The 27,345-nt window shown below is 40.2% G+C and overlaps 1 protein-coding gene across 1 annotated transcript in view; it reads left to right on the top strand.

Annotated features, from left to right (window-relative positions):
- The window catches only part of TRDN (triadin), a 195,353-nt gene that overhangs the window by 106,128 nt on the left and 61,880 nt on the right, over positions 1-27,345 (top strand). The window contains exons 8-11 of the mRNA XM_019538202.1: positions 5,168-5,362; positions 8,305-8,364; positions 15,206-15,400; positions 22,437-22,496. Of these exons, the coding sequence (XP_019393747.1) occupies positions 5,168-5,362; positions 8,305-8,364; positions 15,206-15,400; positions 22,437-22,496 (510 nt within the window). The remainder of the gene's footprint in view (positions 1-5,167; positions 5,363-8,304; positions 8,365-15,205; positions 15,401-22,436; positions 22,497-27,345) is intronic.

The raw sequence follows: 27,345 nt of genomic DNA, 5'->3' as shown, positions 1-27,345 counted from the left end.
TCAACTTTCTTAGTAATCTTTGCATTCTGATTTTATCTTCAGTCTTTGGCATGCTTAATATCATATGAACTTTTGAGTCATAATGTAAGATTCATCTTGAGGTCTGTTGCTTGCCCATATATATTATCTGAAGCTGACATTTATTCATATTCAATTTAAGGTTGCTAGTTCTTGCAGGAACCGATACTTTTCCCACTCAGTCTTGATGTTCAATGGCACCACTGTCCCAAATTATTATTCTTGATGAGAAAACTGCATCTGTTTCTATTTCACTCTCTTGCTTTGTCCTCACATGTGACTGTTCCAGATTTGGACTCTGGATGCCTACAAACAAATGGCTGTGCCATAGGCATGTGTATGGTCCCTAAATATGCCATCTTATTTATGACTGACCTTGAAGTTTGTTTCCTCTGTAGCTGCCCTCTTATCTCCTGGTATACCCCAGGTACATAAATGATATCTTCATAATATGGATACATGGAAAGGAAACCCTGAAAAAAATTCACTAAGATTTTAATAACTTCTGTCCCTTGTTCAAACTAACTCTGGGATACTCTGCATAGCAGATTCATTTCTTAGACACTACAATGAAAGTTTGCAATGGTCACATTGCTCCCACATATTATTGGCAACCAACTAACTGCCACAGCTCTCTTTATGGCACCAGCTGAAGACACCATTAAATCCATCATCTACAGCCAAACTCTGTGTTACAGCCAGAGGTACTCTGAACCTGCCAACTGGGATCTGACCTGCCTTAATCCATTGGAGTAAGGATTCCTACAATGACACTACAGTCTCAAAACTGTAGCCATTTGGATCAACAAAGCCAGACTCAAACTTCACTCCAACCTGTTACAATACCAAGGGCAAGGACAACAGAATTCTTCTGGTTGTCACCTACAGCCCCCAGTCTGAACATCTAAGATCCATCATTAATGATCTCCAACCCCTCCTGGAAAAGGATGACAATCTCCAGGTAGCCACTGGGGCCAAACCTGTCCTGGTTTACAGACAGCCACCAACCTCAAACGGCGCATCTCAATCAACTAACTATGTAACTCCCATCCTCAGTGAGGCAACAGGCCTTGCAATGGACCAAAAAGGTTGCTTTTTGCCCCTATATCAATCTAGACTCCATCACCACTGGCCCAAATAGCAAAAAGTATAACATCCAAGATTCATTCACCTGAAACTCTACTGATGTGATATACACCATTGCCTGCTTACAGCGCCCATCTGCTGTCTACACTGGACAGACAGGGAGATTTTGACATATAAGAATGAATGAACCCCTATCTGATATCAGCTGTCTGTGGCAGAATGCAACAATTTCATTGTTCACCTCAGGATTGCTCCTTTTAGGCAGAAAATTTTTTTAAAACCAATTTGAACAAGAAATTGTTGAACAAGAAATCATCCAGAAATAGACTGTGTTAAATATGGTTTAAACGAGAACTGTAGATTCTTATCCCATTACCTGGATTAGCTTTTGCTCCTATGCCTCTCACAGCATGGTGTTCTACTCGTTCTCTCTATACTGTATTCTATACTGTCCTTTCACAGCATCTGATGAAGTGAACTTGAGTTAATCAGAGCTTGTGTTTTCTCTCTATATATATCTTATTTAGTTCTATAAAGGCATATATCTATCCTGCCTTCTGACTGACTTGAGACTAACGTATCTAACTACCTTCCGCCAAATTCTTATGTCATCAATATAGACCTGCTAGACTCGTTAGCATCTGGTTCAATCAGTTGGCACCATCATTCGTTACAGAACATGGTGTATGTGCCAATGAGTTCTTTGATGGCTGCTGAATCCAAAGTTTGAGTGACAGTTCCACCCACAGGTAGACCGCACCTGTGCGCTAGCAGTGCTCTGAATTCGAGAAACAGGTTCTTTCCTCCTCTGATGCCAGTCATCACAAAACTGGATCCAGTCTGCCTTGAAGTGCCTCACTCTATGAAGGCAAATACTGTGAGGTGAAATTCTGTAAGGTGTTTCTGGAGCTAAGCATATTCGAGTATATATCAAGAGGCATTGAGTATTTCAGCCTTTTCTTAGGAAAAGGGCAAATATAGGAAATGTACAGATATTTACTTTCCTAGGAGAAACTGTCCTGGGTGAGATTTAACCTTGGTTGTTCCCACATTGTTTTTCTCCTGGAGCAGCTATTTTTACCCTGGGAGAAAAAGCCTAAACATCTGTACATTTGTAGTTTCTCTTGAGAGAGCAGCAACTCTCCCAGGAAAAACAGGGCATCTGTACAAGGCCTATGCCACAGCAGTATACCAGTTTACATCACATGGGGGTCCCACCAGTGGCAATTTACATCTACTTTGCATAGGCATTAGTGACTTTATCAGCTATAAGGAAGCGGAAGATCTGCCCCATTACATTTTAATCGCCTGATAATCTGTGACCATGTATAAATTGCAAATTTACCATGCCTCAGATGCTTCATGCCACTCTGTCTGTGCTTCATGCCACCCTGTCTGTGCTACTGACCAGAAACAGTGGCAGCTGAGTCCATGTGGAAGTGAAGTGAGTAGTCTGATTAGTACTGCTGCAAGTTGGTGATAGTTAGTCTAACGTCAGCACTGTGTGGGCTGTGCTATATGGCTTCTGTTCTTGCCAATAATACACCTGGAACCTTGCAGCATGTTTGAGAATGCTGTTATTTGGCATGGTAAGTCATCAGCCTAGACGTGGCCAGTAAGTTAACAGTGCATTAGACATGGTGACTCTAGTAAAATTTAAAAGATACAATTTGAAGAATGTTAATGAGATGAAAATTTTTGAAAATAGTTTTAAATTAAATCAGATGAGTAAGCATGGCTGCTGCACATATATGAGGCTTAATTAAATTAGTTGATTGCAAAACATGTTGAAGATAGAGCAGTGTTATATAAATGTAAGCTATTCTTTTAAAACTTGAATTAAAAGATGTAGTTGAAAAAAATATGAGTGCATACTAATATGCAAAGACAAAACTACATCCATACATGCCTGCATACTAAAATTACAGTCATAGACCAGATTTGTATGGGCAAATCAGGCATTTTCATATGAGCCTAATGTGATATCTCTTTGGTTGCGAGCGCATACCAGAGATCAGATTTGAACATGCAAACAGGGCATTTCTGTACAAAATAATCATGCAAATATATGCATAAACAATTGTGTACTGTAGATGTAACTTTGAGAATCTGAGCTAAAGCTACAAATATTTCAGACTGTTCATTGGGTGGCAGGGACTGCTGCATGGCTCAAGTGTCTTATGAATCAGAAACCAGAAACCCATTCATATGTGTGCTTTATTTTGTTTTAAAAATAGATTGTTTTTTAAATGAATAGGTATTAAATTAAATATGTAATTAAACACAATATTTTACTGTTTATAGCCAGTGAAAGCATTGTTTATTTCCCAGAGTTCAGAAGCCATGTCATCATCATCATCATCATCATAATAATACAAGAAAAACATTTCCCCAGCTTGCTGCATTCCTGGCGTAGTTGTTCAACTTGTCAGCTGTGTTAGCTTGACACTCCTTGATTAGCTGCTCTCATGGTTTTGCTGTTGTGCCATAAAGGCAGTTTCTATTTCAGCAGATGAAAGAAACCTTAGAGATGGTGCATGAGTGTTTGCAGACTCTAATCATATTCTGCATACATTTTGACATGCTGAGTGGTCTCAATGATCTCTCAAGATATCCACTGTCAAAGAAGCTACTTCAGTATACCCTTGAATGGTACTATTAGCTCCACTATATGACTGTTCTATGAAAATGCCATTACATTGACTTCAAGATACCAGCATAGAACGTACATGCATGACTGTTTCAATGCTGAGTGATTGTAGTGAAATAAAGGGCACTATTATTTTTTTATTATTTATGAACTTTTTAGTTACCTTCCTTCATCGTTTCAATATTTTCATGAACATTCAGGTTTAAAAGGTATAAATGTTCAGGTTAAGCAGCTATGGATGTGCTCTGTTGACAAAAGAGGTATTGGCTAAAATAATTTTACAGGGTAAACAAAGCTTAGCAAGGGTCAACAAGTCTCATCAACAGTGAAGCTGGCAAATAATGAATCACATTTTTGGTTTTCACATGATTTGTGAAAGTTGAACATTCATATTTTCATCTCCATTTTGGGGGTGGGGGAAGCTTGTTGTTTTTTCACCCTCTAAAATAATTCACGAGACAGAATTTTGCTTTTAGGGTTGACTAGAAGATGTCAATTACATTTTGTAAAAATTTAAAGTTTCAAAATTTGTTACTGCTTTGTTTCAGGAGGAAAGGGGAATAGTTTGAAATATTTCATATGAAAGAGACCCAGAATAGCTTATACCCCAGTGGTTCCCATTGGTTAGGGAATTTACTTGAGTTTCCTGAAATTCCATGTAAATGTCCTTACACCCAAGCTATGGCAAGGTTGTTTATCTATTTCTCAAATTAGAGTTGTTCCATTTGTATAAGTAATTATATATGTATTGGGCTAGAGAGATGCTGACTTTTATAGCCCTCTGGTTAGGGTGCTTACTTGGAATGTCAAAGATTCAGGTTCAAGTTGTTGCTCTAAATTAAGCAGAGCAGAGACATGAATTTTTGTTCTACTCTTATGTACATTTTTAGCTGCTCCTAGAAAAGAGAATTTTTACAACCCAAACTCACTTTTTTGGATCCCAGATGAAATTCAGGGTACTGATTATATGCATGACAGAAACATTCCTCCCAAGAAAGTCCTCTTTCTATATCCACATATTAAAGATGCTTTGAAAATATAATATTAAATTTTACTTGTTCCATGTCATGAGTTTAATTCTGAGCTGTAAGATTTCTCCAGCAGAAGAAATGTGTTCCAAGGACTTTTTCACTGGGCATTATAATAAAAGTTTGTGTGATAGTGGCAAAACATAACTTTCCTTCTGGATAAAGCCTTGCATTTTAACTTTAGTAAACTGTTAATTGTAATATTACAAGATTTGGGATCCAATATCCAAAGCCAGTCTCATAAGTTTAAATCACTGGTATTTCAATGCTCTTTGTTTTTAGAAGGATCATGCCCCTTTGGTCTAGTTATCATTTTTTTTCCCTTTCTTATTTCATGTGAGCTTTCTTCTTCATAATAAAGAAGAGCATTTTATTTTATTTCTAGTTGCTCACAAAGAAAAGCCTGAGAAACCAGCAAAACTTGAAAAGCCTGAGAAGCCAATAAAACTTGAAAAGCCTGAGAAACGAGAAAAACTAGAAAAGCCTGAGAAACGAGAAAAGCCTGAGAAACCAGTAAAGCTAGAAAAGTCTGAGAAACGGGAAAAACAAGAAGAACCTGAAAAGAAAGTGCCCCCCAAAGGTAATTACCTAACTTCTTGGGTAAATCTAAATTTTAGGTTTATAAATAGTTTTATGTTCATTTTTATTTATTTTTGCAAAATGTGTAAGTGTAATAGTTTCAGCTTCTGTTGACCAATGGTAAGCTAGTTCTTCCATAGGCCCATTTCATTACAGGCCTCAAAGAAAGAGTTCCTTTCTCTCAGGCCATGCAGAACCCGTATTTCTTGCTTAGTACTCTTGTTTTATGACACAAGGAGCTCACAGATGATTCTTGTGTAGCTGAGGTAATAAGCCTGTGACCATTGTATTTACTTGCTTATTGTCCTTTTCTCTAAAATTGGATTCAGGGATTGACTATAACAAAGGTTCTCTCATGTATCAGTTTTCAATTTAGTAGGGACTTTTCTGAGATATCGTTTACCATCTCTTGCTTAATGTCTTATGTCATCATCAAAAAGGGATATTTGTTTTCTAGCTTTTCTTTTTTGTGATAACCTTTTAGTTCTGGTACACAGTCTGTGCAGCTTCTGATTGACAACAGTTTCTCTTCTTTAGTAATTCAAATATTCCTTGGATAAGCTGTCCACATTTTGCAATTTTTAAATGTATTCTGCGGCATATGCATTTCTAGTATTCTTTCAATATAAAATATACTTTGAATAGGAGGCATTCAAGAGGTGTTTAGCCTGCTTTGCCAATCCTTTTTTGTTTACACTGCAGTTTGCAATTCATTTGCTAACTGGCTAATTCCTAAATGCTCCTTTTTTCTTACATACTTTGTTTTGTTTGGAACAAATATTAGTATTATGGAGTTTGGCAGGAACGTGTGTATGTAGACCTATCTATGGCACTGCACCCCACACATGCTGCACCTGTAGGTGTTCCCCACACTGCTAGCTTGCAGCATGGCATTTTTATTTTGACACCAGGCGATCCCAGTGTGAAAAAACCCTGATTTTGGGTGACACAAGTAGCAGCAGTGCGTGCCACCCAAATCAGAGCCTGGACAGTTGCCAGCCAGGTTCTCTGCTGCTGGATTGCAGTGGCTACAGCCCCTGGAGGTCCCCAGGACAGGCTGCTGGGCCTACCCCACCCAGGGTAACATGCCGCCTACCAGAACGCATGTGCACGGGGATTCCCCAGGAATGAGTAACAGCAGCACATATTGTGCCACTGGTGTTTGTCTCCAGGGAAACACACATTCCCACTCATGGGGATGTGCCCTATGAGGCTAATTCCAATCTTATCTGAGATCTGCTGCAAGGACCTGAACAGATGAGCACTCCTACTGTTTTAGAGAGTGACTTTTCCTATGGTTCAGCTGAATCTGCTGTAAGTGATTCTTTTGTCTGCTTCTATTCCCTGGTAAATGGAAGTTAATCCAGAATAGTTTACTCCTTAATGAAATAAGATTAAAGTTAACACAGTTTAGCTTCAATGGCTGTAAGATGGTAGCAAACAGATATCTCCTTACCTTTTGTATCTCCATTTCAGCGATGTTAAGGGGCAACTCTGGCAGCTGGGGTCACCTGGACATAGGGTTATTTAGACCAGCTACCCAACACAAGCTGCAGGGAATGGATAGAGCGCAGGAGTCTCTGTTACTCACAGGGGAGTGGGCAGGCAGCAGAGCAGCCTGCAGGTGGCTGCAGTCCCAATCAGGCACAACTGTCTGATTGGGAACAGGGCCCAGCTGCTTGTTGTAAGAACAGGGCTCTGAGCAGTGAAGCAAGCAGTTTGCTGCTAGCAGCAGGAGAGAGAGCATACTTGGCTGGAACTGCTGCTTATAACATCTTGGAGGTATAGACATGGATGCCATCTGTGAGGCATGGGACATAGTATAAGGGAAGGTTCAGAGCCATGTATCTAGCCCCTTGGCATCAGTGCAAGTAAATGGGCAGCCTCCCACCTTGTTATCTACTTTCAATTGTACCATCAAAGGCATGGCGGGTGTGGTAGGTGGGCAGTTAGCCCAGAGATAAGTGGGTGGACCAAAGACTTGACTGGCCTCGGGACACCGGCTTGTTACAAGGAGTCATCGTGGTGGCTTGACACCATTCCAGGTTTCATCCGTGCATCAGAATTTGTCTGAGAGCTGAAAAACATACAGGCATACCTTGGAGATATTGCGGGTTTGGTTCTAGACCACTGCAATAAAGCGAATATCGCAATAAAGCGAGTCACATGAATTTTTTGGTTTCCCAGTGCATATAAAAGTTATGTTTACACTATACTGTAGTCTATTAAGTGTGCAATAGCATTATGTCTAAAAAAACAATATACATACCTTAATTAAAAAATACTTTATTGCTAAAAAATGTGAAGTGAGCAAATGCTGTTGGAAAAATGGCGCCGATAGACTTGCTCGACGCAGGGTTGCCACAAACCTTCAATTTGTAAAAAACGCAATATCTGCGAAGCGCAGTAAAGCAAAGCGCAATAAAACGAGGTATGCCTGTACAAAGTTCCAAGAACCTCTAGTGGGCAGAACATCATCTAAATGCATCATGTAAAAAGCATATATAGAACAAACCATAGAAACATCAAGTTCCTATAGGCAGGAGCTCCAGGTGCCCATGTGTGATGATCAATCAGAATGGTGGTGTTATTTAGCTACCGCTTGGATCAAGTGTTTTTTTTTCTCCCCAGTAAAATCTGGTAATAAGGGAGAGCTTATTTGTCTCAGAAAGAAGCTTTGTAAAATGTGATTTAAATCATTATGCCAGTCCTACGTTCTTCTTGGCAGTTGCTAACAGATTACTTCTGGCCTACGTGTGAAACTAATAAAAGTTGGACCTTTTATAACCTTTAAAAAAAAAAAGGAAATATGAAATAAACTGCAATATCTGCCACATTTGTAAGAAATACAGTTTATATTCAGTGATATTATTATATTTTGGCAGTAGTTTTTCTCAGTTTTTGACCCCGATTTCTGTAAAGTATGTTTTAATTCCATTCTAGTAACTCAGAAAGACAAACCAGAAAAACCAGAAAAAGTGGAAAGGAAACCTCCTCCTAAAGGTAACTATTCTGCTTTATCACTTTTTACAATATGTTAACTATGTAAAGTTTCATGTTGAGTAAGCAGAGAGTTGAATGTATATGAAATTGAATAGGTATATTCTACTGTATGCTATTGAATTCTGAAGAAATAAAAACATACTTGATCAGTCCATTGCTGGCTAAGACTGATTCTCCACATGGTTCCTTCTTTAAACCACATGGTTCATTGTTTAAACCTTTTCTATGACAATAAGTAAAATAAAGGCCTTGCTGCACGTTGCACTTTAAGCTGATCAACTGTTGATTGGTTTTAGTGGTAGCTTGAATTTGGAGCAGTTACACCTTAAAAGCTAAAAGCCTTCCAGCTGTCCCCCACCTGCACAGCTGTGACTTGCTACTACAGGGCTGGTGAGCAAGGGCCTGACTAGGAGCTACAGTTATGAATTGCCCCTAAGGGGCTGGTGAGCCAGCACAGGCTTCTATCTCTGCTCTAGCTTGCGGGGTGTGAGAGATGGGTTGAGGGTTGGGGGGAGAGGGAGCGTGAAGCTGGAGGCATAGAGTTGATAGGATGGGGGTGGGTAATGAAGTGGAAAGTGGAACAGGTGGAGGAAGGGTAGTGAAATGAATTCAACCACTGAAGGATAATGGGGGGGAAAAAAGAGAAAAAGGAAGTAAATATTTTCTCAGGATTTAAAAAGATGAGATTTCAGATTGGTGTGTTGGAGGTGCTGGCCATGCATCCTGGGCTGGCTGGGAGGCGGGAAGGCACTTTTGGGGTTACTACTGCATCTGACCTGATAAGGAAGCCCTAGCTCATGGTTACCTGATCGGGCCAGCTACCTTGTTCCTCTGCATCCCTTCTAGACACCACTCCTGGACCTGTCTGTGTCTTGCAGCCTAGCTGGCATGTGCTCTGCAGGGTGTTTGCATGAGACTGCACCCCTGCGGGTTGGCAGCTCACACCCCTGCAGGTAGGAGGGGGAGTTGGCTTGGTGCCAAAACCATTTGCTGAGCAGTAGAGCTCAGGGGATGGAATGGTTGTAGGGTTGTCCACACACAACAAGTGGGGGGCAGGGGACTGCACCCTGGGATGCTGGAGGTGGGTAATGTAGGTGGGTCATCTGTGGGGAGTGGCCACATATCCATGGAATGTAAGCTAGGTAACATGGATCAGAGATAAGCATGCCTTGGAGTTGCATAACTTCAAGCTGCCTGAAGTATGTGTTAAAACTAGTTTCAAGTATTACTATGTGGACAACCCAGGAGCTAAGAGCTTCAGGAGTTACCTAAAATTAATTTGTAACAGGCCCTAAAACTATGCATTGCCATATTACTACGTAAGATGAGAGCAAGCTTACTGAACGTGATACTTCATAACACTTTTTCACTAAAGTTATAATTCTGTTTTCTTTTATGCATCTAAGTGGCACTTTTCTAGCTATAAAAATGGCAATTTTGACATTTACATGTAGGTAACAATTCAACTTCCCCAGCAGTACCATAGGCTTGTGTATGTTGTGCATGCTCAGTCAATGGGCATACATTTGCTAAGCAGGTGCAAGTTTCCCTCGCTTTATGCTGTACATGCCTTCCTGGAAAACGGCGCATAACTCAAATTCATTTAAAGGGAGCCCACTTTACAATGTAACAAATAGGGATAAGTTCCAAGACCTTGGCTGTTCTGACCCCCAGACCAATTTTTGCCACTTTTACAAGACAATTTTGGTACTCACTAACAGCAGACAGTACACACAAGCACAGGTGACTATCATCATGGAGATGGCAACTACAGATACATGTGTCACAGACAACAAGCAAGGAGCACAGATCCACACCAAAGATTATAATTTGGTGCACGTCACTCCCACAAAGCACCGCACAAAGCTGACTGGCGGCTTATACTGATCGTGTAAGAGTGAATTTACCTTGCATATAACAAATTTTTGGTATAAAAAGGGTCATTGCATAAGAGTGAATTTGCACATAACGAACCTGGATAAAGTGAAGGAAACATGTACATGGTTACATACACACAACCATTCTGGACATGTACCTGCATGTAAGCCAGCCAGAAACTCATGTAGCTTCTGGTCAGGCATTATCCAGACTAGTCTCCAGTGTACTTTTTATGGTGGGTTTCTGGGCATCCAAGAGATGTAGACATGTGGTGGTACAAGAACAAAGGCCGCGCCTACATGAAATGCTAATGCACAGTAGCTCATTACTACTGTGCAGTAGCATAATATGGTGTGAAGCATGATGAAACACTACAGTAACAAGCTACTGTGCAGTAGTAACAAGCTGCTATGCAGTCAGTGTCACCTAAAAGTTGTTCGGCGATGCCATTGTGTGGTAACTCCAGTTAGTCATTTAGTACTTCTGTATACATTTAGTACTTGTGTTCAGGTAACCACTGCACAGTCAGTGTCTCATGTAGATACAACCAAACTGGAGGGTATTTGACTCAGTGAGATGGCTCTTGCCTTAGAGGGGAGAAGGCACTTGTTTCTAGTTTGGACACTTCATCTCAGTGGAGTAAAAACTACTCCTACTGCGCTGCTCTCTATACAATGGTACAGCATTAAAAGGAGCATTAGAAAAGGTTACCTAACCTTTTGCCTGCTGCTTAGAGTGTTGTGCTGGGAAGTCAGAGAAGTGCAACGTCAAACGCTCTCTAGGCAAAGAGGAGCCCCAGAACCTAGGCCTCTAGCTTCCTGGACCTTAGCTATCAAGTCATGGAACTCAAGCACAAGAAGGACACCTGTGGTCCCCTGCCTTGCTTTTCAAGGATTTTTATTCAGGTGTGTGTTCAGATATGTGTATAGCTGTCCATGTGTCCAGTCAACGTGTGGCCCTACTGCACATGCTCCGTCTACCTGCATATGTTTATGCACCCACAGTCTCAATGCAAGACCAAAAAACCCAGATAGACCACTTGAACACCATTTAGATGCACAAAGGGAAGCAGAGTTCTGCCCTAAGTATAGCTAACAACATCCTCATTTCATCAACCAGGAATTTATTTTTATTGTGACTCCAATTAGGAATTGCAGATTGTATAAACAATCACATTCTATTTTATATGCCTATTTTGTTTACAGATTTCTAAAATTAGTTTAATAAGCCCAGAAGCTTAGTAAAGAATGGCTGTGCACAGTATTACTGCAAACAAATTTTGCAGCAGCTTCCAGAGTTCTGGTATGTCAAGGACAGAAGGGCTGAGGACTAGAGGTAATGATTTTGGAGATGGGTTCCGCCTACCCTGAACATCAGCTAGGTAGGGTCAGCTATGTTAGCAGACCCTACCTAGTGTAGAAACAAAAAATGTTGACAAAAGTTTACTACTGTCAGAGCTATACCATCTCATCACATGAATTAGGATAAGTAAACAAAGGCACTTTTTTATCAGCATAGTACATCAGAGGATTTGTTGGTATAGTTAAGTCAACTAAGGGATGGGATTTTTTTTCCCCACATTTTTCACATAGACCCATGTAGCTATGCCAGCAAAACTTTGTAATGTGCCTCAGAAATACACCTACTTCCCTCAATGTCAGTTCCAAACCTATAGGCGGAATTGGGCTCTTGGTTTCTGAAGAAGAAAATAGTTACTTAGCATCAGATACAAAAAGGGAACTTAGAATGACACTGACATTTTCAATGTCTTATGATTAAGTGTCTGGCTGTGGTTAAGACTTCTCACGTGTGGAGTATCTCCAGACTGTATTAAGTAACATGTGTTCAGTTATTGTTAAACCACTCCACAGAGATAATAATATGAGCAATTTGCAGCCCTCACCCAGCTATGACATCAGCCAGGTACCATTCTGCTGTACCAAGCTTTCACTGTTGGTTCCAGCCCTGGCACAACTACTCTGGCTTTGGCCAAGTTATCCAGCTCCACTGAAGTTAATTAAGAGTCTTTCCATTTTATGTATGTTTAAAAAAATCGAATTCACATTAATAGGATAAATTGAGCCTCCTAGTAATAGGATTGATTAGGGGGCTCAATTTATCATTTCTATCTGGAGCTGGTCAGGAATTTTTGGACAAAATTTTTTTTCAGAAAATGATCCTCTGTCAAAACTGAAATGTTTAATAGAAACTGTGGGTTTTGACAAGCTCCTTTGTTTGAAAATCATTTGAAAAAGTTTCACAGTTGTTCATAATCCTGGTTTTGCCAGTATGAAATAAAGGTTTGAATGTTTAGTTCCATGTTCAATTTTATTTACAGCTTTAAGTTTTGTTATAAAACCAAAACAAAAAATCCAAGAAAATTAAAAAGGTCAAAACTGAAACAAATCTGTTGAAATTGTCAAAAATGAAATGTTTTTGATTGACTCGAGTCAATTCTTTTCTTTTGGTTTAGTTAAAATTTTCCATATTTTTTCTCCGTTTAGTAAAGGGAAACATTTGAGATTTTGAAAACACATGGGACAATTACTGCCCAATTCTAAGTACTATTGAGAAAATAAACACTTGAAGGGAATTGTAAACAAAACAAAGTATAATAATACTGCTTTGCAAATATATGGGGTGTTCACACTTTGAATAATGCATATGGTTTTAGTCCCCCCACCTTTAAAAGAATATGGAACAACTGAAATAAGTGAAAATGTATAGAAAAGGGCAAAGATGGTTGGGGACATGGAAGGGGAAATGATATAAAGTGGGATTTTTCAGCTTTGAAAATAAATGATTGAGGAGGGACTTGATAGAGGTTTATAAAGTGAATGATGCAAAGAACATAAATAAGATTTTAAAATTTAGTAGCTTATTGCTCTGGAGTTTATTGCTCCTGGGAAGCTCCCAGGTGTGCCATTTATACTTGCCCCTGGACTGCAGCACATTGAGCTGAGTTGTGGTAGCCCCAGCTGGCAAGAGGCCTGGGGGGACAGACTGCCAGCTCAGGGATGCTCTGACTGGCTTCAGTGTGATGTAGAGGGGCTTCCTGGGGCATGCAGATGCTTCAGTGCAGAGCTACCTGGCAGGCAGCCCCTTCACTGAAGCACCTTTGTGCTCCAGTCAGCCACATCAGGATCTACACATGTACTGCTATGGAGTTTTTCACTGCACCAGGGTAGTGCTTGTAAATACAAATGCTTGGATTTACAAGTGCTACCCTGTTGTGGAGCTTATTATTTTCCTGTGCTGTAATAGGAGTGAACATGCAGACACAGAACATGCAGAACATGCAGACATGTAGATGCACCTAGTGTGTAATTAACTTGTGGAACTCACTGCCACAAGATGTGGTGGATGCTGATAGTTTAACAAAGTTCAAAAGTGAAATAGAGTAACAGAGGAAAGCTCTCTCAGTGGCTAGACAACATAGTAGAAATCGATGCAGCCTCTGAATCAGAAATTCCTAAATGCCAGGAAAGAGCAGGAAGTGGAAAATTCTGGACATTCCCTCTTTTCCTAAGCATCCATGCTGTCACTGTGACACACTGGCCTATTTGTTATACAGTAGTAGTGGGCTAGGGCTAACAGGAAATTAAAAGCCTTGATTAGTAGTTCGAGGGATTCCACTAAAGGTATAACATCTAAATTCTGGGAACAAAGGATGATAAAACTGGAATGGAAGGACAGGCTAGAGGTTAATAACTAGAGTGCCAACTCTGTGAGAGAGGATACTGGACTAGATGGACCCAGCAGAGGAGAGTTCCAGTGTTCTTATGCTATGTTTTAAATCATAATTGCATGTTGCTTTGTATGTGATGTCAAAACACATCAAAAGCATTAATTAGAAAGCCACACAGTAAAAATAACACAGATTAATTTTGTTTTCCTCAGTATTGCAGGGCATATTTACCCAAATCCAAGACAAAAGCCCCCCCTGATTCAAAATATGGGGGAAAGCCCCATCTTGGATTTGAGTGCCTGCTTAGGGCAGGCAGCTGCTCTGGCTCCTGTTCTGAACTGGGCCTGGGACCAGAGCTGCAGCCAATGTCTGCCAAGGGCCATAGCCATTGCTGTTGCCTGGCCAGGATCAGGGATAGGCCTGAAGCTGCTGCTGCTGCCATCGCTGCCTCACTGGAGCTAGAGCTGCCACTGTTGCCTGACAGGGGCCAGGATTGGGTCTAGAGCCACCACTGTTGCCTGGCCTGGACTTGGGCTGGAGTCAGAGCTGTCACCACTGCCTGACTGGGGCTGGAGCAGGGGTGGGGCCAGGGCCAGGGCCACCATGTCTCCATGCCCCAGGTCAGAGCTGTAGTCAGACTTGTTGCACAGAGAAGGTGATGCTAAGGGAGTCAATGATAGATGGCCAGGTGGAGAAGACAGGCACTGGGGAGGTGTACAAGTAGCTAGGGGGGGCAAGGCACAGGGGCCACTTGCCTCCTTGCCCTCCTGCTGCTACTTTTCCCACTGCTGTAGTTGAGGAATTAATTTAAGACCACCCGTCGATAACTGTATGCTGTACATAATCAATTTATAAATTTCCATACATTTAATCCAATTATTGGGAAGCCTGTCTTAAATTCAGAGTTGTTTTAGATTGGTGTAAACACAGTATAATAAGAGGAATTTCTCCCTGTTAGCTCACTCACCCCAAGTCACCACAGCTGGGACTATGAACTCAGATGTCCCACGTGGCAGGCAGAAGCTTTACCACACAGCCACCAACCAGACTACATATTCATTTTAGCCACTGTTTTGTTTATACTCTAGGTGCGGACCTGTAAGGTGTTCAGGGGAAGGAATATATGGGTTTTGTTTTTTTGTTTTAGCCAGAGTTGAACATGACCTTTCTGCTAAAGAAATAACAATTTGTAACAAGACCATGAATTAAAAGAATGCATTGGTGTTATGTATTGGAGAATAAAATGGTATAAACAAATTTGTTTGTTACATGCAGAGGAGAAGAAGGCAAAGAGCATCAAAGCTGAAGAAAAAGTTAAAAAGGAAATGAAAGATGGAAAACCAGAGTTGAAGATGCCTGAGAAAGTGAAACGGACTGAAATAAAAGTACAGGAAGTTGGGTTAATAGAAGCCAAACCGAAAGTTAAAGAGGAGAAAGCATTTAAGGCTGAAACAAGATCGGAAAAGAAAGGTAAACAAAGCCAGGAGGAAACGGCTGAAGATCTTAAAATAGTGGGGAAGAAGTAGAAACAATGAAGTTAAAGCTGACAAGACCAAAAAGTCAAAATCTGCAACATGTATAAGTAAATCCCCTTTGGATTTCAGATCACTAAATGGAAACAAAATGGACAAACAGGAGCTTAAAATGAACAATAAGGAAACAATAAGGAATTGTTACTCTCATGGTTAAAGATTCATTTTAATTTGAACACTTCCTTGAGATAGCAAGACCAGCATTCCTAGTAATGGAGGGTTTTTGAAGCAGAAGATTCAAGGGTTCTAATTTTCAGATTTTTAATCTTAAACTTGCAGAGGGACTTAACTTAAACATTAATCTTTAAACTGCAGAGGGAGCAACAAGGTATTTCAATTTTGCCATTTAACCAACATTATTAAATCGGCAAGAATTTTGATGACATGGAACAAATATCTGATATGTTGAATAAATAGCAACATTAATTTGCGTTATCCAGTAACCTGTTGGGAAGTATGTTTGGGTTCTACAAATGTACATATTTTCTGCTTAGGAATAACAAAAATTGCAGGTGATAGAATGAAATGATTTGCATTATATCAGATCACATGATACACTGCCATGTTTTCTATAACACAAGCACATGGTGGTGCCTGATCTAACTTGACACATAATTGGGTTCCAGATTTCCGCTAATAGGGAAAGAAATGTCATACCTAGAGGCAAAAGAAAGAAATTAGATTTAAAAAAAGATAATACATGTGGGTATTCACTACAAGCATATTTCCACAATGGTCAGTCTGGATTTTGTTGCTGTTTAATCACAGTAAAATTAACACATAGCAATAAACTGTGGTGCAGATTGTGCTGGAGTTTATTGCTCCTAGGTGCACACGTGCTGACAGGTGGCCTGGGAAGTCAGCCTGCCAGCTTGGGGCTGCTCTGCCCTGATTCATCATGCTGTGGTGCAGGTGCCAAGTGGGGTGGGTGATCCCTGCTGTTCCCCACTGCCCCATGCTCCACAGGGGGGCTCTGCCATGAGCCCCCAGAGGCTCTGATCACCACTGCTGCAGCTGGTGAGTGTGGGGCTTTTTAGTTTTTCTTTTCTTTTTTTTAAAGCGCCAGGAGGCTGGGGCTGGGCAGGGCAGCCATGGGGGCTTCTCCTGAGGCTCCTCCAGCTGTGGCTGCTGCTGCCCCAGTCAGAGGAGTTGCAGGAAAAGTCCCCATGTCTTCCCTGCCCAGCCCCAGCCTTCTGGCACTTTAAAAGGAAGGTTGTGGGGCTGTGCCAGACTCTTCCCAGGAGCACCTCTGAAACATTTCTGAAACATTTCTAAAACATTTTGGTTGGTTTTCTTTCATTTTAGAGATGTTTTGGAGACTTCTGTTTCATTTCAGATTCAGTGTTTTGGGAGCTGAAATGGGCCCAAACACCTCTGAAATGAAATGGCTGCCAAAATTTCACACAGCCCTACTGTTTGGGGCACAAGGGTACTATACTACAGTGTGAGGTTAACTGGCAGGCAGGGAGCATGGGGCCTGGTCCCAAAGTGCATGGGGCCAGGAGAGCTCTGCCAACTGTGGTGGCAGCTGTCTGCTGGCCCCATAAATATTAGGAAGGGCTGTGATGTGCACAGAGCCAGGAGACAGCTGCTTCTGCAGTTGGCAGAGTTCTCCCAGCCCCATGAACATCTGGACACACAGCTCCTGGTGAACCCCATGCCTAGTGAGACTTTCTTGCCAAGCAGGGTCTCACCAAGAGATCTCCAGCTCCTGGGGCAACTGCCAGCAAGTTCCAAGCTAAGCAGGGAAGCACAAAGTTTCCCAGTCCCAGTGCTTCTCAGCTCCCAGCTCCTGTGGGGAGCCAGAAGCTATGCAGTGCTGGGTCAGGTGAGCGGGGGGTGGGGGGTAGAGAGTGACCACATCCTTGCTCTGATCGGCTAAGCAGTGCCAGGCCTGGAGACAGAGAACTCTCCCATCCCCTGTGGTCCCTTGCAGGTGTGGTTTACTAAGTCCATATTTGGTCCCAATCTGGCAGATTCTACATGAGCGCTACTGCACACTAACTACTGCACAGTTAATCCAGTACCTGTATTTACAGGCATTAGCTAACTGCACAGTAGACTAATTTACTGCTCAGTAAAGGCCATGCACATGTAGACAGTGACACTTTACTGCATATTAGATTAGTCTACTGTGCACTAAAATGTCTCATGTAGACGTCTCCACTGATAAGTAGCACAACACCCACTAGGACTTATTAGAACATAACTAGACAGGAGTCAGGTGTGTGCTGTAGGTCATAATCATTCAATCGTATATTCCAATTCCCGTGAATCCATATTATTGTACAAAGCTTCATTGATATCAGTGGTCTACTTCCTGAAGATGCAATTATGCACTCATAATTTCAAGATCATAATCATGGACCCTCTGGAAAGTGGAATTACTTGACCTCAATTGTATAATTTCTAGAAATTTGAGAATACATAATTGGCAAAAGAAACATTGAAACCTACAGAAAATATATTATAATATATTGACTTAATATTATCTTAAATTATCTTAATATTATTCAAACAGTACTTTTACATTCCACACAATTTTTTTGTTCTCATGTAAAATACTGAAGACTTTAAGGCTGAAAATTGAGACAATTTTGCCTTTTCTGTGACCAGAGGCATCTTCCAGTTGTGTTGTGCTGTTTGCAGTGATGGGATTTCCACACATTTCAGGATTTACTTCACATTCTTCATGGTCAGGAGCAAAGAAATCAAAGCATTTGTAGGTATGGGAGTTTATTTTCTAATATTAAGTTATTTGAAAATGAATAGAAGCCAGAGACAAGGAAGTTTAGGGATTTTTTTCAAGAAAAACTCTGAGGTCAAGTAAATCCTTTTTCTCCCCCCAGTGCCTCTCAAGGAGTCCACCCAGCACTGAATCTTTTCAGTTTTTATAACCCTCTTTTTAGCTGTATACTGCCAGATCCAAGTCTGGTACAACTGAAACACCTAGCTACACATTTCAGTCCTGCTGTGATTTAAAAAATGGATGTAATTTCCATGTCAAACTAGACATCTGAATATTAAACATAATCTCATGACAACATTGTAGTGCCTATTCCTGGAAACCTGGGCTGTCCGTGTTGAAGGGAGTGGTTTCTTTGACTTCACTGTAGCTGTACAAACTAACATAACTGTGAATATGAGTAAAACTATAGACTGTTGCCCGGTTCTTTCCCTACCTGTTTTCCTCTGCCACTAAGAAAGCTTATGTAGTGCTTAGTATGACAGAGAGCTGTCAGAATAGTTTTGGGAGGTTTAACGTTTTGAAGGCCGTATCAACTACCAGTATAAATACTGACTCTCTTGACTGAAGTAGATCTAAGGTGATTGGTATCAATGAAAAACTGGCCCTGAACTCCCATCACTTTTATTGCTTTTCTGATGTGGTATTCTAAACTGTTCCCTTAAAAAAAAATTACTCAGTACATATGTCACTGTGTCCATTTTTTTGATAAATGGTGGTCTGCATGTGTACCAGTTTAGAAAGTTGGTGCTTGTGACATATGATAGAGACTCTGTCAGGTCTCCCGTTCTTTTTGGCATATTCTCTCTTAGCAAATTGGCAAATAACATATTGGCCCTAGGGATTTTATGCCCCAGAGGCAGTTATTGGCTTATGCTGTCTCCTGAAGCTTCACAATAAAAATGCCTGGAGATAGACTGGATACTTTCAAAATATCTTAGGACACTCACTGTTATTTTTCAAGACAATTAATCACCAATATGGTACAGCTATAAGATGAAAAACACTGATGTAAATCCTTATTTCAGTAAAGGACTGTGGTTTAAAATGAATCTTTAGCTCTTAAATTGGAAATATATTTGAAATGCTTTGGCCTTGTTTCTTATTTTAATAGTGCCAGAATTCCCATTGACATGAATGGGAACATTACCAAGCTCCTTACTGTTTCCTATACAATAATAGCTTTATTTTTGCTATTGTAGGTTTTAATATTATGAGTTCATATCCATTATAAATCCCTATTTTCAGGGGTTAAATAACTCAAAAAAGAATTGCTATAGGCAGAAATATAGCATAAAATATCTCTGCCCAGAAGCAATTGAAAAAATATATTTTATCTATATTAAAATTACAGTAATATAAATGAACTAGACATCAGTCAATGCAGATCCTTGTTTGCACTGCAAAGATTAACAATGGCCTTCTTTCATATAAATGATTTTTTCAGTCTGTTAGTTCATAATGGACTAATGTATTTAGGCCCTGATCCCAACCCATTGAAGTAAATTGGATCTCTTCCAATGACTTCTGTAGGCTTTGGATGGGCTCATTTAGAGGATTTATTTAGTTTCTTATGTGTTTTCTTTTATTTTTTTCAAACAATATTTTTTTTCAAAAAATATTTTCATTTTTGCACACACAATGCATAGGTGCAGAAGCCAAGTACCTTAAAATCCATAAGTAGTCATTGTTGGATAATCTGCACTGATCAGAATGAATCATTAGGCTTTCCAATCACATTTCCAATTAAAAAAAAATCTGCTTCAAGATTTATAGCAACAATAGCTACTCTGGGCACACTTTGATTGATCAGCTAACCTATATTTTGTATAAGTTTTTACAGATTGATACAATAGACTCTAAAGACTTCATAAGAATGGTTTATAGTCAAGGTCCTGTGTACTCCTAGGCAAACTAGATCTAACATTGTACAAGAAGGAATATGGTTTGTGACTAGAAACTCTGCAGAAGCTTTGGGCCACAGACAAATGTTACTTTTGTGCTGAGAGAAAAGCGTTCCCCCACTCCCTAGATTCACACTGCTGCCCATGCCACCGTGCTAGGCAGCAGGGGCAGCCATTTAAATGGTGGTGGGGATGGGAACTGGGGTAAGGGAGGCTCTACCTTGTTGGGATTCCCTGTGTCTGTGACTACAAAACTGTTTACAGCATATCCTTTCCCAGGGAGGGGAGAGGGCAAGCTATCAATTCATGGGTTCTCCTTAGAGCGGGGTTGGCCCAGGGAGCAGCTCTCCAGTGCCCCCAACTTGAGTTCTGACCTGCATAGCATGCACTTTTTTTGTACATACTATTTTTGTAGCAACTGCTAGAAACAAATTCCTGTCAGTGGCCTCAGATAAATTAAGCACCAGGGTTTTTAGTGAATCAAACCTAAAAATGAATAAAATAATCAGCATTGCATGATGAGGAATGAAATGTTATATTTTAAAAAAAATGTATTTTTCCCTTTAATTTTAAATTTTGTTTTCAAGTGAGAAGTTTTTGGCTTAATGATGAATAGGAAAAAAAGCAACTTTGAAATTTAGGAAGTCCTTAGGGAAGCAGTTAGAGCTTTCTGTTAAAAGTATTGAGTTACCCATTGAAACTGTTTTAAAAAATAAATTAATGTAACAACCTCAGGCAGAAGGCAGGGTAGAAATGCACCTTACAGACTAACTAAATAAGACATATAGATGCATCAGATGAAGTGAGCTTCAGTTCACAAAAGCTAATGCTCTTTAGATATTTAGGGTCTGTTCAAACATTCCTGGGACCTAGTCTACAAACACGTGGCTTACTTTGAGCCGCGTGATTATAGATCAGGTCTCACTTTTGCTGGTGCTGGGAGCTGCACTGGGAATGTGATCTAAATAAGTCAGAGTGGGGAGAAGAGGAGGCAGGATCAGGGAGGCATTAGCAGGTTCTTGGATGAGGGAGGGGAGTTGGCAAATCCAAAGGGAATTGGCTATACTGGGGGTCTAAAAAGCCCACATGGGGAGTTACTCATGGGTGGATTGGGGGAATAAAAGCCTGGTCAGAGTATGGGGGATAGAAAAAGTGCAGCCCAAGGGCTGGGACAAGAAGGTGGGCTTTTCCAGCCCCAGGGCTGCACTCTGACCATGTAAAGATGTTAAGTAGCTTGGACTAACGCATGCCCAATCTAACTTAACTCATCTCCTCAGGCCAGGCATTTTTGCCTGATCTAACCTCCCTGGACATCTGTACAGATTGACACTTAGATCAACCTAGTTAGTAACATCTGCATGCACCCTTAGTTAGTCCATAAAGCAAATATCTCCCTTGCCTTCCACCTGACTTCAGACTCATGACTGACTGCTTCTCTTTGCATATAAAGATCCTGTCATAAACCCACTGAAGTAAGGATATTCTGATCTAAAGGTGGGATCCTGCAACTATTTAATGGAATGAATAATAGTCTTACTGACTTAAATGGCACAGCGTAGGCTCATGCGCATTATATTGGTAGTGCTTGCAGGATAAGGCCCTAAACCTGAAACTTGATGCTCAGTCTTTCCTGTTTTTTGAATATATTTTGTCAAACTAAAGGATTCACATCTAGTGCAGGAGGCCAGGACACAACAAACCATTCCTTATAGCTTATCGTCATTGTGTTGGAGCTCTGAAGGCTAAACAACAGTGCAGAAGTGCCAGTGCACATTGCAGAAATGGTCCCTTCATTGGCCAATGTATGCCAAGGTCAGGTCATTTTGTGGTTGATCTGGCGGTGACATGAAAGTAAGCTTGGAAAACAACTGCAATTTTACACAAATCCATTTGGCCTCAGTATTTTGTTCAGTCAGCACTGTGAAGCTATGACTTTGGTTCCGGTTTAAAGGCAGAAGCAGTTGCATGGGAAAGGTGTAGCAACACCATTTTCTGCCACTTACTGGTGAAATCCAGTTTGTAGAAGCAGAGCAAATTTCACTTTGCCTGTTTTATAAAACCAGAGCAGGGATCTAAGGGGAGACTGATCTCTGCAACACTAAAGTTGTTAAACTGGTATGCCTAAGTAAGAACTTGAACATTAACTGGATGGTCTTTATTTGTGTATATGAATTGATTAGGCTGGGGAACCTCTGAGTAAACATTGCAAAAATATCTAAAATTGTGTGAGAAGTTGCTACCAAGCTTTGTCTTCACCACTAAAGAGACAAAAAGGCTTTTACACTTACTTTCTTCATTGCTCTTTTTCCTTTCTGCTTTGTTAGATCAATATGCATTCTGTCGCTATGTGATTGACATGTTTGCGCAACGGGATTTTTATACAGGTACTTTTATACATCACTGAACTCTGTGCTAATAGTTTTTTGCTTTTTGGCAAGATTCTGCTTCTTTGTGCCTTAAAGAATGTTTTGTATTTTCAAAAGATTGAACAACTGCAAATAATTTAAATAAAGCATAAGGGCTAATGGCTGCATTATTAAAGCTTTTAATTTTTCTTTCAACAATTGCATGTATTAAAAGTAAGCTTAATTTTAAAGTGAAGTTATTGTTTGCTTGTAAGGTAAGATTTTCTATACTTTCTATAGAAAGCTTTAGAAATGCTAAAATCTTCCTATTAAGTGATATACAGAAGGACAGAGTAATATGCTTACATTCTTCTTCAATAGCAAACAATAACCCAGAATATTTAGCTTTAAAAAGAAAGGACACTGCATTGAAAACCATTGCTGCTTTTAACGTCTGAAATCTTTTAACTGATCCATTACTTCTTTTCTCTACCCACATGCACACATTCATCTCTTTAAACTTATGTTCAGGTCTCAGCAAAAGAAGGGAGAACTATTGTTGATGACTGAAAATGAGTTTGTCCTACAACATTAGTTCAGTTCAACCCATTTTAATATTTGTTGACTTTATTTATTTATCATTTATTCATTTTAATGATGCTGCCAAACATAATGGTGCTGTTACAGAAGCTAGGTACAGACAGTCAAAAACCTCAAGGCTGAGTTGATTCAATCTTTGCAAGTTAGGCTAAACTGCACAGAATGAATGGAAACAGAAGTAAACAGACATTTATCCTTTGAATCAGGAAGTGCAGCCACATGCCTGCAGTGGCTCAGGTCAGAAACCAAGGGCATTAAAGCATGGCTCTCTGGCTGTGTGTTGAATTCCTCTTCCTGCTGCCCCTGAGGTCTCTGGGATTTGCAGTCCAGAATCACAGCAGCAGGACTGTGCAGGCTTTTCATCACTTCTTCTTTCTGCTTCCAGGTGCCTCTGGGATTTGTAGGATTTGTAGTCCACAGTTGCAGCACGCAGTAAGTTTGAGTGGGGGAAGGGGTGTTTAACCTCCCTCCCTAGCCTCAGACCCCAGTTGGGGTTTGGTGGAGGGGAGATGCTGTCCCCCACTTGTAGGCTGGGCTGCATCCCCAGCTGGGCTTGCCCCTCCTACTCTGTATGCCAGCCATCACTGCTCCTGTGGAGCGGGGGTGGGGCCAGCCCTGCTGTGCTCTCTGGAGCAGACAGCCCAGTCCAGGCCAGGGCTAGAAAGCATGCTGGGATTCTGGGGGACTGTGATTTAACTTGAAACAGGAAGGGATCTGGGACAGAAGTTTCATAAAATGGTTTGACCCAAATTAGTTAAGTCTGATACTACATTCATTTTGAAACTGGTTTATATGCACTGAGCTTCTGTTCTGCTAAGGTTTAAACCAGTTTCTGATCACTTAAACTGGTTTATGTGTAACTTCTTCCCCTAGATAGGGAGTACACAATCCCAGGGAAATTATCCCTGTTCTCACTGAATTAATAAGGTCAGATATGCCTGTATGTTCTGTAGTAATGCCTCTTGATAGCCTGTTTCTTATAATTCATAATGTTATTCTCCAGCTCTTCCAGGCAGAGTACACTGTCTTAAATAGTCACTATAACAGAACTAACCCTCTCCATCGCATCTAGACACTTACTTTTAGACCCTTTAAATTGCCTTGCCACCTCAAGTAAAAGCCAGGGAATAGTATTTTCTAAATATCCTGAATAATTCGACTTCTGAACAGTGAAGCAAAGCATGGCTTATAAAACAAGTAAAAAATAATACTAAAACATCCAGAGCATCCCTCTATTCTTTCCGATGAGGTGATGAAAGGTGAAGTTCAGATGCACACAATTCTGTACACTTTGTAAAAAAACTTTCAGAAAGCTTTACCAGCAACAGTTCAGATAGTGCTTTTCTCAGCCAATATGCTCATTTTAGTGTTTCTTCATTAACTGTAACAGTCTTCCTTGAATAGATATATAGAGTAAAAGCAACCTCCCAAATAACATCTTTTTTAATGTCCCTGTTATTTAATTAGGCTTAAAGCTTGCTGTAATTTACCTCTCTGTAAGATCATGTATTATAGTATTTTACAGTAGATTTATGCTGACCAGGAAACTTAACTAAAAATAAAAATTTATCATGCCCAAAATTTGTATTTATGGATGAGGGGGGAAAATTATTTTTAATAGACTTGGGTATATATAGACATAATGATAATATAACTCTTAAAGGAAAATGATACCTGCTGTTGTGATGCAACTGTTACTTTTGTAGGATTCAGTAGACACACACGAATGTAGCAAAACTATTCCAAATTTAACACTGCTTTATTTAAGATCAAAGTTGGGCCCATTTTACCTAACTTGCAGGTACTTTAGTACTACAGGATTGTTCACAAATAGCAGTTAGACCAGAACAGCTACTGCACACGACCGAGCTGCAGCTTGGTTTCCCCTTTTAGAGTACCTAAAATGTACATTTGTCCAGACCCTATGAACTTCCATTAGCTGATGGAATCCATTGGCTTCTTAGTGGAATAAAGAGTTTCAGTTAAATAAGAGCAATCACCGTGCTCTAAAAATATTTGTAACTGCTTTGGAGGACATCTATACTAAGTGCACATAAAATAAAAAAATATATAATTTATCATATTTGCTTTAGTGGCAAATGCATATTAAGTACTGGCAATATAAGTTTAATTAAAATGTTATGCTTGCATGAGCAGCCAAAATATATCCCCTAACATGGAGTTTGACAGTTTTAGAGTGACAAAATATAACTAAATAAAATTTAGTTGTACATTTCACTTATGTCATATCTTTAAAGATACATCTTTATTTAACCTGCATGACCCTCTGAGCTAGGGACAGAAGTTACACATAAAGTGATATAAATAGTCAGAAACTGGTTCAAATCTGTAACAGTAGACGTTCAGTGCACATAAACCATTTTCAAAATGGCCAAAATTGGTTTAAGATAAATTTGGATGGATGTAGTATCAGACTTACCTGATTTAAGTTAAATTAGTTTATTGAATTTCTGTCCCAGAGCCCCTCCAGATTTAAGTTAACTCACAGTCCCCCAGCATCCCAAGATGCTTTGCACTTCCCTCACAACTCCACTTGCAGGGTGGGTGGACTAGCCTTGGCCCAAGCTGTCTGTTGCAGCTGAGCAGGGAGGTGTGCTCTAGCACCCACCAGCTTCTGGCCTGGGCCACTACAGGCATGTGGCTGCACTTCCAGAATCAAAAGTGAATGTCTGTTCACTTGCTTAAGGGTTCAATCTACACAGCTTAGACTAACCTATGAATCGATTTAGTACTCCAGGACTTTTTACTGTCTGTCCATTTGCTTCAATTTTGTCAGTTTCCTCTGGGCTTAGTAGTGGCGATTCAAATCAAGATTTCTGATCATGGTGAAGCCAAAACAAGTTTCAGAGAGATGTTTTCGTTTATGGCTTTCCTTATTAAGGTTACGCTGCTTTCCCTAGATTTCTCCCACACTGTAATCCTTGTATTAATAAAACTGTCAGTTTTTGCCCTCAACCAGTGTGCTGCAGCAGCTTTGGCTGCCTTGAGATATTTTCCAGGGTGACATGGAGTGTTCTCACAGTTAGGTGTGCAAACAATTGACAAGATAAACCTGGGGATTTCAAGTAGGAATACATAGTGTTAAAAAAAATCCTGACCTGTTTTGACCTTTCTGAGTTTCTTGTAGAAGAAAAATTGTTTTATCTTTTTTTTTATAGTAAAAAATGAGTGAAAAATAAGAGCTGGCATTTTCTGAGGAGCCTTGAATCTAACGAAAGGGTTATTGAGTCTCTCAAGTTTGAGAACCTCTGTTCTAGACAGTCATTGATGTAGATTCTAGTCCTCATTATTTGGAGTAGTTATGCTACCATTTATTAGTTTTGGAGCGATTTAGACCTGTGATCAGTCTAAAGGTGCACCAATATATCCTAGTGGGATTTGTTTTTCCTGTAATTAGTTGATACATTTACACCAAGAAGTAGACTGCTCGCAATTTTCAATCCAGGAAGTATGTAGTAGTTTGTTATTCATTAGGGAGCAGATTGGGCCACTGTGTGGCTGTATCTACATGTGTAATTAGCATGTAGCAATAAACTCTGGACTTAATTGCCCACAGCATGTATTTGGCTAATGCAATCTACACTGGATAAATGCTACTGCACAGAGGGTAGTAATTTACTTATTGTGGATGCCTGCTGAGTAAAATTGGGTAGCTAGAGCCAACACTTTCAAACCCATGAATCTAAAATTAGCTACCTAAATAAGTGGCCTGATTTTCAAAAGCTCTGAGCAATAATAGTTCTCAGTGGTACCCTCTGCACCAGATTCCCCTCCTGCCACCACTTCATAGGCACTGTGTATCCCTCCTGGATTAGTGGTCCCACCCCCTCTCTCAATGATAGGTGTCCTACAGTCCATATAATGTACTTGAACAACAACAACAATAATTATTATTATAATAAATGTTGTTTTTGATCATTAAATGTTCTGAATGTTATCTTTTGCTCCTTACACATAATTTTATCACACATTCTGAAACTCATGTTGTGTTCTAGCAGCAACCTTGAAGCTTGATTTTCATTTTGTTTGTTTGTTGGGTGTGGGGTTTGGATTTGGGAGTATGAAATTTTCTCACTCGTGCATCAGCACTTATGCATGCCAGGAGTCCTCTTTATCTGCACTGGTCTTGCACTGTTATGCTTGGTTTTACTCCCCTATTGCCAGATCCCCACAGTTTCCCCACTCTTTCTCCCAGGCTGCATGAATCCTAGGGGAAGCAAGTGGTCATATGTCCTTGGCTTTTCAGAAAAGAGTGATTGCTCTTGTG

This window comes from Crocodylus porosus, unplaced genomic scaffold (genome assembly GCF_001723895.1).
Source record: "Crocodylus porosus isolate Cpor-Errol unplaced genomic scaffold, CroPor_comp1, whole genome shotgun sequence".
NCBI classification, from domain to species: Eukaryota; Metazoa; Chordata; order Crocodylia; family Crocodylidae; genus Crocodylus; species Crocodylus porosus.
Note: the sequence above shows the minus strand (reverse complement) of the source record. Positions and strands in the feature narration are given on the sequence as shown.